The 17,108-nt window shown below is 38.7% G+C and overlaps 1 protein-coding gene across 1 annotated transcript in view; it reads right to left on the reverse strand.

Annotated features, from left to right (window-relative positions):
• Positions 1-11,733: 11,733 nt before the first annotated feature.
• GRID2 (glutamate ionotropic receptor delta type subunit 2) overlaps positions 11,734-17,108 on the reverse strand; it is a 2,095,611-nt gene continuing 2,090,236 nt past the window's right edge. Inside the window, exon 16 of the mRNA XM_073590055.1 lies at positions 11,734-14,168. Coding sequence (XP_073446156.1) covers positions 13,746-14,168 — 423 coding nt within the window. The 3' untranslated portion in view covers positions 11,734-13,745. The remainder of the gene's footprint in view (positions 14,169-17,108) is intronic.

Raw genomic sequence — 17,108 nt, forward strand, 5'->3', positions numbered from 1 at the left:
ACCTTTGACACTCTCAATGCTGGAATGAATGTGTCGCATGGATTTATGTCTTTTTACATCAATTAAGGAATTTGCTCCTAAGACCCTGTGGGAGCATCACAACACATTAGGAGACCCCAATCAGAGGACAATAAAACATCCAGACTCCTTATCTATGAACTAGTCCAAAATTTATGTTTCTCCCTCTCCCATAATCATAATTCTGCTTCACATCACTTGTCTCATCCATTGCATTTTTTCTGTGCTGTGTTGTGCATAAATATGTGACTCTTCAGATTTTGTATTAGTCTATGCCTGATGAAGAGACCTGAGTAGTCTCGAAAGCTTGCAATGTTTTACCATCTTTTCGGTTAGCCATTAAAAGATATCAACCACTGAGGACTCTCAATTCTGAATATTTTTCTATTTGAAACCTGGAGTCCCAACCAGGAGATTAACGGTCTTTGAATCATTAATAACCCAGACCAAACGCCCAAGAGGTATACTGGCAAAATTGTACCAGATACTCATGACCAATTCAATCTCTGTAAAAAGAGCATATATACTGGCGTGGGAGAAAGAACTGGGCATCACACTGCAGGACTGGGAAGTTGAACATATATATAAAAATTCATATGGCCCATCCGGATGTGTGAGAGTCCAAGAAAACTCCTGTATTGTAACAAGGTGGTACATCACTCCAATGATAACACATACAGTAGATGGTATCCCAATATTCCTCCAATTTGCTGGAGATGTGATACAGATAAGGGAACATTCCTTCACTTATGGTGGTCTTGCAATATGATAAAGCCGTTCTGGGAAGGTGTCCTGAAAATTATCACTAAATTGTGCAAGCTTACAAAACCTCTACAACCAAATCTTATTTTCCTGAACGGGTCCAGTGATTTCCCACAAACAAAGTATAAATCCTTATTGTTATTTCTGGTGGCGGCAGCTAAATTAATTATTCCTCCAAAATGGCGCTCCCAGAGTTGCCCGTGCACTTCAGAGTGGATACAAAAAGTAGATCAGGTGTACTATATAGAAGAAATAGTTGCATATACAAACCTCTCCCATGCTAAATTTAGGGAAATTTGGGCTCCATGGATATCATATAGAGAGTCTGATGAATATTACGGACTTCTTCAAAGATTGTAAGCTGAAAGAGTCAAGAAATTGGTCTTCCTCGTATACTAAAACTAGACCAGCTACTAAGGCAATGATAACACTATCCCTGAAATCCTTCTGGGATAGTCTGAATTTAGGCGTCATTCCGCCACCCTCTCCAGCCTTGGGAACTTTTCTATCACTCCATTCCTATCTTCTGTTTATTCTTTTTATATCTGTATTTTATACTGTTTAGATTTTAGAAATGTATGTAAAAGAATTCGTTTCCTAGAGAATAATTGTACAGGAGACCGAACTACATGGCTTTACAATAGGATATCTGAGGAATTATTACGGTATATATGAACGACTATGATTAAGGTCATGCTTTGTATACTTACCTATGATTAATCAACAAAGGACTTTCAATACTCCATTGTAAGACTATATACATTTCAAAGAATGTTCTTTTTTGTTTTGCATTTAAAAATCAATAAAAAGATATTAAAAAAAAAGAAATTACACAAAGCTTTCCTGTTAGACCCTCCGCTAATACCTAATGTTAAAGTGTAATGCAATTGTGCTGAGAATTACAGCATATAAGGATACCTGATCAGGATTAGAAAGTATGGTTTTGTATAATTTAGGAACAGCGCCACTCTTGTCTATAGGTTGTGCCTAATATTGCAGTTTAGCCACATTTGTAGCATGTGCCATTTGTAATGGGTACGAGTACTAACTTTCCTGTACCAACGTACCTGATTCCTAAAGAACAGGCCAAACCAAGGTAGTAAACATATTGCAATGCAAGTCATTAACTATCTCATGGATCTAGACTGCGTGCAGTGATATTGGAGGGCAAAGAAGGAGAGACACAATTTAGAAAACAATTTTATTAGACAAATCATTTAGACAAATTATACACAGAAAGCTCTGCCACTCGTAACGGAGGCCTCCAAAAATGTTTTCTGTAAATTTGTGTTTAAATAGGCAGCACATCAAAATAGGCCTATTTTAAATACTGTACATGGCTAACAGTTATTTCAATTTAGCTAAATTTTACTGCAACATCTGGCATGTCTCTACATAGCTTTATCATATAATTATTTTTTTTTTTCATTTTAACTTTTAAGATCCAATAGGCATGAGACAAGGGATGTTGCAAGGGGAAACAAAATGTGCATGCTTTCAGACACTTGTACCCTTAGAAACAAAATGGCCTTTGCATGATTTGAATAGAAACAAATCTGCCTTACACAGTAGACAATATTTGAAGATTTAGTACAAAAGCATTGACAGTACAAGATGCACCCTGGAGAACCAGCATCAAAAATATGTATGAAGAATATATATATATTTTTCATATTTTTTTATACATATTAATAAAGCAAATCATGAAACTTAGAACAAAAAAAATAAAAATTCACAGATGTCACTCATTTCTTAAGTGCACATGCCTGGGTGCAAATAAAAGGTAAGAAAACCGAAGTAAATTATCTCAGACACTATATTGATATTATTTGTACAAGTAAACAACTGCAATAAACAGCGAACACAATCAATGCTGTCATCCTTACCATTCATGTACTGCAGTACGAGAACACAGGAAGGCTTACTTAATAACCAATGTAACCAATGTTTTTACCATAGCAATCGGTCTAAATCGGTTGATTAATCACGTGGAATGGAAGGTAAACTAATGAGAGTGATTAGTACTCTATGATTGGTTGCGTTAAATTAAAGCTCATTTGTGCTGTGCGCTCCGTGCTGTTAATTTAGCCATTTTGATTTTTAAAACCCAGCAGCCTTTTGCTGTTTTTATATATAAAATCTCATGTAAATCTGTAATATTGGTGTACATGAAAAAAATACATGTTGCGTCCCACTGCAACCGAGCTGATACTAATAACGGTCAAAGTTTAATGAGGTAATATGTAACCGACAATTGCTTCTCTCCTAGAATTCCAAACTCAAGCCTGGCACAGGTTGATTGGTAAGCACAGCGTCATCCAAGCAAAAAAAGAAATAGCCTAATAATTTTAGTAAAGTTGATGTGTTAATACATTTCTCACTACCTTACCTTTTAAAAGTTCTTATGTAGACAGAATGATGTTGGGAGAACCTCTATTTTTAGGAAAAACATTTTGGTGGCCTTGAAGATATATTCTGACTTACAATAAAATTAAAAAACAACATTTTTAATTTGGGAAAGGTGTGTTTTTATGATATGAATTCCACAATTTTTAAAATTCGTGAAACTATTTTTTTTATTCTAAAAATTCTCAAGGTACCTCAAAATTCTACAAATACCTATAAGAGTCCTATATAGAGATGGTGCAAGTCAATTCAGAGTCGAGTGAACAGCTTGCAACCCTTTACTTTTAGTTAGCCAGTCTGGCGTGACATCACTGTTGACACATGTGACATTGCTCCAGGCTAGCTAATGAAAAGAAGAGCCATGGATGCTGGCAAGTAGGAGGCGGTATGCTTGGCTATTGTACGGCAGCCACAGAGTATAGATGTGTTTTCTGTACTTGGTCCTTTGAGCCAATTTTCACCATCCTTAGGCTGGTTTCACACTTGCGTTTTTTTGCGCTGTATTTTAGCGCTAAAAAACGCATGCGCTTTTTTCCCCTATATTTTGCATGGGATGCGCTAATGTGCACATACACATGCGTTTGTATGCGTTTTTACACGCATGCGTTTTTTTGTGGTGTGCGCTCGGGCGCACAAAATGCATCCTGTTGCATTTTTTGGGCGTCCGACTTGCCTCAAAAAAACGCTTCCGCGCGCAATGCGTTTTTTTACAGCAAGAAACCCATTATAAGTCTATGAGTGCGCATATGTGCGCATTGGCATGCTCATGTATGCGTTTTTTGCGCATGCGTTTTTTTGTTGACCATTGGTTAGACAATGGAAATTAGGGGTTTGGGTTAGAGTTAGGGTTAGTTAAGGGGGTTTAGGGTTAGGGTTAGGGTTTGGGTTAGGGTTAGTATGGTTTGGTTAAGGGTTAGGGTTTAGGGTTAGTTAGGGTTTAGGGTTAGGGTTAGTAGGGTTTGGTTAAGGGTTAGGGTTAGGGTTAGTATGGTTTGGTTAAGGGTTAGGGTTAGGGTCAGGGTTAGGGTTAGGATTAGGGTATGGTTTGGTTAAGGGTTAGGGTTAGGGTTAGTTTATGATTTGGTTAAGGGTTAGGGTTAGTAAAGTCATGGTTTGGGTTAGTGTGAGGGGCCAACTAATGTTGGAAAAAATGCAAACGCGGTAAAAACGCACTAAAAATGCATACAAACGCATAAAAACACTGCGTTTTTTTCATGCATGCTCATAAAAATGCTTGAAAAAAACGCAGCATTTGTATGCGTTTTTTCCATGCCTTTTTTTGCTGGAAAAACGTGCTGCAAAACAAAGCAAGTGTGAAAGTAGCCTTAGTCCTAAGTTATGCCATGTCACTCACGTTATGAAGGCTGGGATTCTAACCTATAGAAGCACTGTTGATCATTAGAGTGGAAGACCTGCAGCGTAATTTCAGGGCTGCTTCTCCGGAACTGTTTTTTCTGTACACAGGTGAATTCTCTACCACCACCTGCAGCATGGCTCCGTGCAAATAAATGGAATTCTTCAACCGAATGTTTTGGTTGAATCCTCAGTGATCATTAAGTGATGGCGTATCCTAGCAATATGCCAATACTTATTGACATGGGACTTCTCCTATAAGTCTCTCTAGGAATCTCCCAAAAAGGAAGCCAAAAAATTCATTATCTTAATCCCTGACATAAAATCTTATAGACAGCCATCCCTATGGTACTGGACTCCTGGATCGTTCAATAAAGAGATCAAGACTAGAGAAAAATGAAATTCATCTAAGCAAGGCAAGGAAGTAAAAACCTAAACAACAATTGTTTTGTTGAGGCTAGGAGCTAAGCACGGTATAACAATTTTAAATCCGAAAATATCAGCTTTAAGCACCAATATGATAGCAACATAATTAAATATATATATATGTTTTAATATAAAAATAAAAGAAAATCCCAATAATACAAAAATGATGACACTATAAAACTTAAACTATATCCACCATAGTATTCACTATCAAGTAACAAATGACTAAATCATTCATTTTACATTTACCTAATATTTTGGCATACTTGGCAATATTTGACCCACCAGCAAGCTTCTCTATTATACAAATCAGAATAAAAGGTTAACTTAGCAATATGGATGCATTTGAGAATGAAGAACAAACTATGGTATATTTCCCTACGCTATTTATTGTGGGCATGATAGTAACCTGGGCCTTACAATACTTTATTGAAATGTCAAATACATTTGTTAATAAACTTTCAGAACTAATTTTAAAGACTAGCTAGCTTTTCTTTGCAAAAGAAAACTTGCCCATAACGCATAACCACTAGTAATGAGCGAACGTGCTCGGATAAGGTGTTGACCAGGTATGCTCATGTGCTTACCAAGTGTCTTGGGTGTGCTCAAAAAATATGTTTGCATCCCTGCCCCTGCATGTCTCCTGGCTGTTCGACAGCCCCAACACAAGCGGGGATTCCCTGATTGTTAGGCAATCCCTGCATGTGCTAAGGCTGTTGAACAGCCGGGAGTCATGCAGCAGCCAGAACTCAGACATAGTATTTGAGCACGCGGAAGACACTGGGTTAGCACACGAGCATGCTCAGATAACACCTTATCCAAGCACGTTCGCTCATCACTAAGAATCAGTCCTTTCCCTGTGCTTTTACCCTTGACTTAGTTGCTTTTCAATTTGTTACTCCAGATTCTTGTACTTGATTGACACCTTCTTCTTCCTTTCGCTGCCTAATGAAAAGACCCTAATCAAGCCGTGGTTTAACAGAGAAGTTTAACAGAGAAGTCACATGTGCAAAAATAAAACTTCCTTTCACCACTTTAGAAATGGTATCTACAAGAAATGCAGTGGTGTTTGTCTAAAAATACAGATGGCTCCTAGCCACCATGAACGTGTAAATATGGCAGAATGCACATAGCGTTTGCTGAGGAATTTACTATAAGTTATACTATGACTGTAGTTCAAGCAGTGTAGCTGTTACCAGATAATGCTTATACTCATCTTAAAATGTAAAAGTATGTGTTCATTTACAAACAATATTTTGATTGTGCTGGTACAAAAAAAACAACTTTGTGTATAACATAGAAAACAATTTTGTATATAGTCTTGATTAAAAATACTTTGTATGTAAAAAAACAGCAGGCCTCTTTCACACTTCAGTTTTTTGCATCAGTCAAAATCCGCCAAAAGGACGGATGCTGGATCCGTTTTAGAACTGATGAGAACGGATGCCACCCATCCGTTTATTTGACGGATCCGCAAAATGAAGAATTTTAAAGGAATCACAGCCTGGAAAAGGAGAGAGAGAGAGAGAGAATTTTTTTTTTCTCCGGCACCCAGAAAGAATTTCGGGTTAAATGAGTGTCTGGAGGATCCGCCAGAGAAAAAAACGTTGCAAGCTCCGTTTTCAAATCTTTGAGGATGGTGACGGACAGCAACTTTTGGCGGATCCTCAAAAAAACGGATGCAACGGACAGCAATCCGTCACAATCCGCCATTAATGTAAGTCAATGGGGAAAAAAACGGATCCTCAAAAGAAAATTGAGGATCCGTTTTTTTTTCAAAACCTGGCGGATTGTGACTGATTGCAAAAAACTGAAGTGTGAAAGAGGCCTTAGGGTTCCCATCTGCCATCTGATTATTTCTTTTTTTTTGGGACAATTTATTAAGAAATTATTAGGAAATATGTTTTATGTAAAAATTGGAAAATCCCAATAAATCATAAAAATTACTAATATTATGTGTCTGCAACCATACTACCGATATGAAGATGTTAGCAGCATTCAATGTGAATTCTAAAAAGATTACGGCTAAATTCTCGAAAAGTTCCTGTAGCTTTATACCGATCATTGATGCTTCTATTTTTTCATGTACACTAGAAGATGATGGATTTTTTTTACTGACTGTCAGGGGTAATACGATTGCGGTCATAGGGGATTTAACCGTGACCAGGCCTGAAGTGGTAGGGAACCCGCATTGAAATAGAAGAGGCAGCTCTCTAGCCTCCGTTGCCAGCACAGCATAGTCTAGTGCAGATATGTGTATACAGATGAGCAGATTTTCAATTTGTGATGTGACTGGACCATCTTGGCACTGTACCAGGCTTTTTGCAGAGCTGGCTAGGGGAATATGTTTATCTAGTGCTGGCAGAATTCATCCAGAATTTGAATCTGCTTCCTCACCTGCAATAATGTAGTTTTTTGCTAAAATACCTGTCTACTAAAGCTTAGTACTGTATATATGCATATTGCTGTAGTCAGACTCACATATCGAGGGAGTAAGCAAAGGCAGATACTGAAAGCAGAACAAGGAGAATACAGAAGACTTCTGCCCTCTACTCCAACTATCTACTTTCTCCTTTCATTTTCCCCCTTTCCTCTCCAGCAGTTTTCTGCTGTGACTTGTGCTCACCCCACCTGATTTCTGCTGTCCCACGTCCCTCTAGCTGTTTTCTCCATTTTTCTGCTGCCCCCCAGCCCTACCTGTTTGCTTATTGGGATGAGAATGCTGTAAAATACTGTCTGCATCTCCATGCTTTATATCAGAAAAGGTATGTGTGTGTGTGTATTGTGTGCGCATTGTGTGAACGTATGTTTGCAATGTGTATACAGGTGTACACATAATATACAGTTGTGGCCAAAAGTATTGACACCCCTGCAATTCTGTCAGATAATACTCAGTTTCTTCCTGAAAATGATTGGTATTATTATCTTCATTTAATCTGTCTTAAATGAAAAAACACAAAAAGAATTGTCCTAAAGCCAAATTGGACATAATTCCACACCAAACACAAAAAAGAGAGTGGACAAAAGTATTGGCACTGTTCGAAAAATCATGTGATGCTTCTCTAATTTGTGTAATTAACAGCACCTGTAACTTACCTGTGGCACCTACCAGGTGTTGGAAATAACTAAATCACACTTGCAGCCAGTTGACATGGATTAAAGTTGACTCAACCTCTGTCCAGTGTCCTTGTGTGTACCACATTGAACATGGAGAAAAGAAAGAAGACCAAAGAACTGTCTGAGGACTTGAGAAACCACATTGTGAGGAAGCATGAGCAATCTCAAGGCTACAAGTCCATCTCCAAAGACCTGAATGTTCCTGTGTCTACCGTGCGCAATGTCATCAAGAAGTTTAAAGCTCATGGCACTGTGGCTAACCTCCCTAGATGTGGACGGAAAAGAAAAATTGACAAGAGATTTCAACGCAAGATTGTGCGGCTGTTGGATAAAGAACCTCGACTAACATCCAAACAAGTTCAAGCTGCCCTGCAGTCCGAGGGTACAACAGTGTCAACCCGTACTATCCGTAGGCGTCTGAATGAAAAGGGACTGTATGGAAGGAGACCCAGGAAGACCCCACTTCATACCCCGAGACATAAAAAAGCCAGGCTGGAGTTTGCCAAAACTTACCTGAAAAAGCCTAAAACATTTTGGAAGAATGTTCTCTGGTCAGATGAGACAAAAGTAGAGCTTTTTGGGCAAAGGCATCAACATAGAGTTTACAGGAGAAAAAAAGAGGCATTCAAAGAAAAGAACACGGTCCCTACAGTCAAACATGGCAGAGGTTCCCTGATGTTTTGGGGTTGCTTTGCTGCCTCTGGCACTGGACTGCTTGACCGTGTGCATGGCATTATGAAGTCAGAAGACGACCAACAAATTTAGCAGCATAATGTAGGGCCCAGTGTGAGAAAGCTGGGTCTCCTTCAGAGGTCATGGGTCTTCCAGCAGGACAATGACCCAAAACACACTGCAAAAAGCACTAGAAAATGGTTTGCGAGAAAGCACTGGAGACTTCTAAGGTGGCCAGCAATGAGTCTAGACCTGAATCCCATAGAACACCTGTGGGGAGATCTAAAAATGGCAGTTTGGAGAAGGCACCCTTCAAATATCAGGGACCTGGAGCAGTTTGCCAAAGAAGAATGATCTAAAATTCCAGCAGAGCATTGTAAGAAACTCATTGATGGTTACCGGAAGCGGTTGGTCGCAGTTATTTTGGCTAAAGGTTGTGCAACCAAGTATTAGGCTGAGGGTGCCAATACTTTTGTCTGGCCCATTTTTGGCGTTTTGTGTGAAATGATCAATGTTTTGCTTTTTGCTTCATTCTCTTTTGTGTTTTTTCATTTAAGACAAATTAAATGAAGATAATATTACCAAAGAATTTGGAATTTGTGTTTGCAATCATTTTCAGGAAGAAACTGAGTATTATCTGACAGAATTGCAGGGGTGTCAATACTTTTGGCCACAACTGTATGTGTGTATATTGGAGTGTATATTGTGTGTATGTTTACAATATGTCTGTATGTGTGCAATGGCTATATGAATATTATGTTTCTTGTGAATAAAAGTCAATTAGATTTCAGAAGGCTGGAGGGAGTCAAGCATGAATGTATAAGCCGTATTCAGAATTTGGGATTTGCAATGCGGATTCCACACTGCTGATATGTGACAAGGTACAGTATGATTTGTGAATAGGATTTTCAAAACAGTATCTACACTAAGTGGACATTTTTTTTCAAAGCATTAAATATATTTTCTTCTGATCTGATGTTGAAATACACAGCATTATTACTGCATTGAGGAAAAGTTACAGATCTGATTTCACCTCTAATTTCACCTTTTCAATTTATAAAAATCTGCAAGCTACATTTAACTACATTGGAAGTGAACATGGAAAGTTTAGAGGCTAAGGCCCCAAAATGTTACCCTGGTTCCAATGGAACTCTAATTATGCCACTGCTGAAGTTGGCAATCCTGATACATCTCTGTGCTCAGACCACAAACTAACCTGTAATCCTGCATAAGGATCCATTTACAAAGGCTAATAAATTGTCTGTACTGAGTGCCGATCACTCATATTTGAAGTCAATTGCTGCTCGTTTACCTTCATTACGTGTAACAGCGAGTGAGGGGAACTGGTTCATGTGATCGTTTGTTTCCCCTTCTGTCATGTATGTTACCTCATTGTCGGCTGCACATCTCCTGCTTACACCAACGATAATTTTTAAGCCCTTATTAACAACGTGATCAACAATGAATGAGCATTTGGTTCTTTGAGCCCTGTGTCTTTTACAATGGACAATGATTGGGAGCAAACATTTGTATGAACATATCTTTGTGTAATCATCGCCTTGTGATTGTGATTGCAAATAACAAGGTTTTTATAGTCTGTAATCTTGAAGACACACAAGTCTTTCTAGAAGCTGTATACACAAGAATTGGAAAAACATTTTTAATTAAAACTATTTTTAAAACTTTTTCGTTTCTAATCAAACATTTGGTTGCTATAGTGGATATGCATCTTATCTAATACGCTAATATGCTAGGTGACTATTGTATTTCAAATACTCTAAAATAATTCTGTCTCTTAAAATGTAAATGTCAAATTTAAAGGTACTTATACAATGTGCTCAACGGCTCGTGCCTTCTATCTCGACACAGATGCTGAGTTCAGTGATTGGCCACATTGGTGAAGAGAATTGTTGACTTAATGCTGAGACCTGAGCAGCTTTGGAGAGCCAGCACTGGATTTGGGGAGGTTGGGTACTTGCTCTGTTCGTAAAACCCCTTTCACAACCCAAGTACATATTGGCTGAATATTGTGGACTTCCTACTTTCCCCATCTTCTGAATGCACTTTGCACTTAACACTTTTAACTTATTTCTTCTGCTCTCCAGAGAATCCTCTCCCCCATTGTTTGGTCCCTAAACAGGAGGAAGCAGGTATCAGAATTACCAGTATTATAAGAAGAGCGCATGGATGTGTTTGTAGTATCCCCTTGTAAGGTCCATTAAAATGTGTTGATTTTTTTTCTACTTAATTTGTAGTTAGAATTGTACCATGGAAACTTGCATTTGAGGTACCAGAACGGAATCAAAAAATGGCCCTGGTGTCCTAAATGAAGCTTGTATCTTCATTTCTCTAAAGTAAAAGGTAATTCCATTAGTTTATATTTCATATATGAAAACATAATCTCAAGCTTTTTTAGAACATTCCCAACTTTGGACTCCAACTGAACAAAGTAATAAGCGCTCTCCTTTTATTGAGATGCATATAATATAGGCAAACCACACTATAACTAAAGTTTCCCAGTATGCTGCAACTAAGTAAGGCCACTCAGAAATATTCATTTTCATAGAACAGCTTAAAACACAACTATATATATATATATATATAGACATTGCCATTTAGTGTTAAATAAGGCCTTCTGATTTGCATGGTGGAGCTCCATTAATATATTCTTTTATCATTAGATTTTTCTTTTCATAAAATACATTATGTGTTTTTTACTTCAATTTACAATAAGAATGAGTGTCAGCATTCCATTACCCAGATTGTAAGTGAGAAAATCTATGGCTACAAAATGTGTAGAAACTAGTGTACAGCTCTAGATTACATTATAATGTTTATACAAAACTGATGTTTTCTAGGTTTCTTCCTTCAAAAGTGTTGCACGATATAGCTGATTTGACCAATAGTTGTGTCTAGTAATGAAGCACAACCGATACCCTATTAATAAGACTCAGCTGCAGTAAAAGGCATCCCATGGGCAGGTGTGACACTGTTTTTATTTTTTTTTTATGAAAGTAGTCATCATTTTGTAATTTTGAACTTCTTGCAGACACTTAAAAAGGGACAATGTAAACAGAAAGAGCCCCATTTTCGAGTGTCTCATCAGTTTGATTTGTCTAAAATGTGTATTTTTCATACATACAACTCTTTCTTTACTAGTGGGGGTACATATCCAGTTATCGTATACCAGATAATATTTCTTCAAATTAAACGATTAATAGAATGAACGAATGGGTGGAATATTTAGCATTTTCCGACATAATAGAAAAGTAGAGATGGCATGACATGACATAAAACTTCTTGTTAAAATAGTTAAGAACTTTCTAAAGTAAATATTCTCATTGTATATAATTTGTTATATTTTTTTACTTTTTTTTTCTAAAGCGCTATTGTATGATTTTTTTAAACTTAAACATGAACACATTTATCAATTGGTTTATATAGTCCATATTCCTATGATATATATAATGCTGGAAGTCTGGATAATGTTGCCATTATGTAGACTGAATTTTATTTTTAAATACATTTTTATTAATGGCTATGATGGTGTGAAACTGTCGTGGAAGTGGCACAGCTTTTGGCTGTGTGCACACGCTGCGGATTTTGCTGCGGTTCCACAGCGGTTTTGGCCGCTGCGGACCCGCAGCAGTTTTTGCTGCAGTGTACAGTACCATGATTCCCTATGGGAATCAAAAACCGCAGTGCAGACGGTGCGGAATTTTCCGCGCGGATTATCTGCGGTTTTCAATCCGCAGAAAGAATTGACATGTCAATTCTTTCTGCGGATTCTCCTGCGGTTTGCCATCTCCTCCATTGAGGAGATGAAAAACCGCAGGGCAAAACCGCAGAGCAATCCGCAGGTAAAACCGCAGGTTTTTTGACCTGCGGTTTCACCTGCGGATTTTACAAAATCCGCGCGGATGAATCCGCACCTAATCCGCAGCGTGTGCACACAGCCTTTCTATTCACATGCTGCTAGCCTTTGGAAATTTGCTAGCAAGTCTCCCGTTTAGGAAAGAATGGGTGATGTTGCCCTCTGCTTAGTTCATCTCTCTCATCTTCCCTATGTAGATTTTAACTGTCTCTGATAAAAGGATATCCTGAATTACAGCCCCCACTCCTTACTGCACTCATAGTGGCATTTTATTTTTTATCATAGATAGTAAAATATTATTTTTCTTGAACAAAAAAAGTCTGAAAATCATAAAAAAATAAAACATATAAAATATAAAAATATTTTAAAATATGTACACCCACAGCACTTAGCCAAAATTAGAATAGCGGTAGTATATATTAAGAGGTCTATGAATTCCTTCCTGTAAAAATGAACATAATGTCAACATTATCCAGACTTTTCTTTAGCCACACACATGAATATTGTATGCATATACTGTCATATATACATACATTGAATTGGTGCAGACCTTTACCCCAAAAAGTAATCTGTACATTTAAAAAATGAGTTGATTAATTTACATATGCACTGCTACAGTGCAAAAATATGCTTTAATGTATCCTTAAATGGCGGAGAAATGGCTTTTTGTAGTCCTACAAAATTGCATTCTGTTTCTTACAGCCTGAATAGCATTTGTTTGACTCTAAACTGCAGGGTTCGCCTTTGGTCCACTTTTATGGGACACAGCAGCAGCAGAGTATAAAGGAGAATCATCAAATAAGATGCAAAGATTTGGAATTATTGCAGATGTAACTTTGAAACTAAAGTGAGATTCATAAATACATTAACATGTTTTCCAGAAGAAACAGAGAGGAAATAAAGATGAGGCAGTGAAATGAATTTACAAGATTTAAAACACATTTACAGACAAAAGAGGAAGAAGAAAGCGAAGAATCAAAAACTGTTATTAATAATCTTGATATAAAAAAAATACATCCATGTTAGTTCCATCGTTTTACAGATGCTCCTAGCAAATAGAGTCCAAGAAGAAAAAGAAACAAGAAGAAAAATCAGTGGAGAAGAAACTCTCTAAAGCTCATATGGAGGTACCTCGGTCAGGGTCATTACCAAGATTGAGCCCTAGAGAAGGAGTTGGCTGGTATGGAATAGATGACATAGTTTTGATTGGACTTCGAAAAAATCCACCATTGGGAGATCTGTGCCTAAAAGGACCAGTTCGGTGCTCAGGCACATTACCAAATGAAAATCCGGAAGCAGCTTTAGTAGACAAGTTACGACTAAGTGTCTGTATCTGTTCCGGTATAAAGGTCGTTGTAGTTATATGAGTGTTTCGGAAATCACTAATTTGCTCCAAAGTTTGTCTCGTTGGTAGCGTGTCAATGTCTAGTGGCGTCAGATCCACTGATGAGGAAGAAAACTGTTTATGAGGGCTTTCATCATCAGTGCAAAGGCTGTTTACACGTCGGTGGAGATGTTCCAGGTCAATTTCTTTGTCATCCTGGAGGAGAAAAAAAAAATAGGGAGATGCACAGTATTCAGTACGAACCTTAGGTATCCTAGCCAGGCATCATCAACTAAATGAAAAAGTAGCACATATAAATGCAGAATATGACTTGATGGAGTTAAAAACCTTTAAGCTGTAGATATGGTACACTAAAGCATAGATTTTTAGACATTTTTAGCTTTGCAAGTCCAGCAGACAATGTTGGAAAGCATTCAGTAATCCACAAAAGACAGTTTCACAACTTAAAAATAACCAAAAGAAAAGCCCATAAAAAGCCCACAAACGTTCATTCAATTTTCATTTTATAATAAGGATATGTTAAAACACTATAAATATTGAAATGTAAAAACTAAAGAACCTAATCAAAGGCCCTAATTGTCGGAATTAAAAAAAACAACGCACTATTCTTGGTCCACTAAAATCCTGACCTAATAGACTGAAGTTAAATAAAACCTGTCAGAAAGAATTTCTACCTAAAAGTAAAGGTACCCTTTCTAAGTTGATATGTAAAAATGAATCCTGCCGTAGCTGAAAATTCTGCAGTTTATGGTCCTTATAAATTGGCGGCAAGTACATTAGGGCGAGGAGTCAAAGGGCTTCCAACTCTCTGGTATTCACTGTTTTTTCCCTTCCCTATGCCAGGCTCCTTCATTTTATCGACAAATTAGTCTAGTCTATGTTGTCTGCCACCTCTCATACAAGCGCCGACATTGCCTGTAGTCTGTGTCAGAGTCAGAGAACTAGGACTTGGTAAGAGCTGGCAGACAACCGAGGCTGGATTGATCTGTCAATCAAGCGCAGATTCCAGCCTCCAGGCAGAGAATAAAGACTGACATGCCTCAATGAACTTGCAGCTAATTTGTATAAAACTTCAATGGTGCATTTCTCAGCAATAGCATGATGGATTTCTGTAGGAAAGGTATCAATTTACTCAGTGTAACTGACTCTAAACTACTGAACTTTATGTTTTATGTAGAAATTCCTCCTCACAAATCGCAAATATTAAATTGACATCTTTATTGGATTCATCCAGCATCACACACTTATTTTTACTTTTTGACTTGTCATATTGATATGTCAGAAAGCATTAGTCGTCATCCAGGTACTAGGACCCACTGTAAAAGTAAGATTGTACAGTAATTAAGTCCTAAAACAGTTGCATCAATATTAAATGAATTGTTATGTCTATATGTGCTGCCATTTTACAGTTTGCATAAAATTAGAGTATATTTAAAAGTTGGGTAATTTTATAAAAAAATGATATTGTTCTGCATTGGTTTATAATAATTAAACGTGTTTGCAATGTTATTCCAATCTTTATATTGGACATACCCTAAAATTTGTTTTAAAAAAACAAACAAAAAAGAAACATAATATGCAAATCTATATTATGTATAAAATTAAGCTCATCATTATGAATATATTTAGATGTTAGTTCCTAATGGAAATTAATGATTTTAGTGCTTTAATATTTCAAGTGGTGTAAAGTGAGTTAGAAAAATATTAATATTTAATGACTAACTGAAAAGATGGTAACAAATTGCAAGCCTTCGAGACTACTCAGGTCTCTTCATCAGGCATTGACTAATACAAAATCTGAAGAATCACATATTTATACACATCACAGCACAGAAATAATGCAATAGATAAGACAAGTGACGTGAAGTAGAGAGAACTATCATTATGGGAGAGGGATAAACAGTTGTGGCCATAAATAATGGAAACGTTCATAGATAAGGAGTGTGAAAGTTTTATTGTCCTCTGATTGGGGTCTGGTTCTGTGTTGTGTTGACTCTCAAATCTTTATATTTTTCTATCTACTGGCTAACATGGTTCAAAGATATCTACCTTTCCTGTATTAAGGTGAGTTATCAATTGTTTTGGTCCTAACAGAAATAATATCACATCTGGCATCTCTTTCCATGCCCAATTGTTAGCTCCCCGCTAGACAAGGCGGGATTCCCGGAGTGGACCCTCTGGACCGTGGCACCGAAGGGCCCCGGACAAGCAACCAGGTGGACCCGACCCCTATACAGGAACCGTTAGGGGCAGGTCCGGAGGTTCGAATGCCACGGTAGCCGGAACCAAGAGGGGTGGCTCGGAATGGAGTGTCGCGATGAACACAGGAGAGCGGGAGTGAAGTAGGACTGCCTAAGTGGACACAAGTAAGGTGGACTGGAACAAGAAAGCAGGTGGCACCACGGTTAGGCAGGACTGGAGTCAGGCAGCGGGCTCCGACACGGAAGGCAGGACTGGAGTCAGACAGCAGGTATGGACACGGAAGGCAGGACTGGAGTCAGACGGCGGGCACGGACACGGAAGGCAGGACTGGAGTCAGACAGCGGGCACGGACACGGAAGGCAGGACTGGAGTCAGACAGCAGGTAAGGACACGGAAGGCAGGACTGGAGTCGGACAGCGGGCACAGACACGGAAGGCAGGACTGGAGTCGGACAGCGGGTATGGACAAGGAAGGCAGGACTGCAAGGAAGCACAAAAAAGTCAGTAGGTAGCCGCCTGATGCATGGCGACCACAGGACCTGGAATGCTGTAGTACAACAACGATCAGGCGCCTCCACTAGGGGATGGTGGCCTGATATAGGCGCAGCTGTGCCCCCATTGGTCCGGCGGTGCTACCAGGTCAGGGCACCACCGGAGATAGGGTCAGAAGCAGTGAGCCGGCCGCAGCCTACGGGGCATGCGCAGGGCCTGTAATGACATCACCGGCTGCGGGCCAGTCAGAGGAGGATGCCGAGGCCGGGGCTGGAGTGAGCGAGGCTGCAGCGCGAGGTGAGTACGAGCGCGCGCGACGGGGGGCCCGGTGAGGTGCACGGCAGGAGGCCTGGGGACCGTGACAGGAGGCATGGGAGCTGTGACACCAATGGTGATAATTTCTTATTCCACATCCATGGTCACAGAATTGACTATGTATTTT

Source organism: Dendrobates tinctorius, unplaced genomic scaffold (assembly GCF_039654945.1).
Source record: "Dendrobates tinctorius isolate UK_male_01 unplaced genomic scaffold, ASM3965494v1 ptg000011l, whole genome shotgun sequence".
In the NCBI taxonomy this organism is placed as follows: Eukaryota; Metazoa; Chordata; class Amphibia; order Anura; family Dendrobatidae; genus Dendrobates; species Dendrobates tinctorius.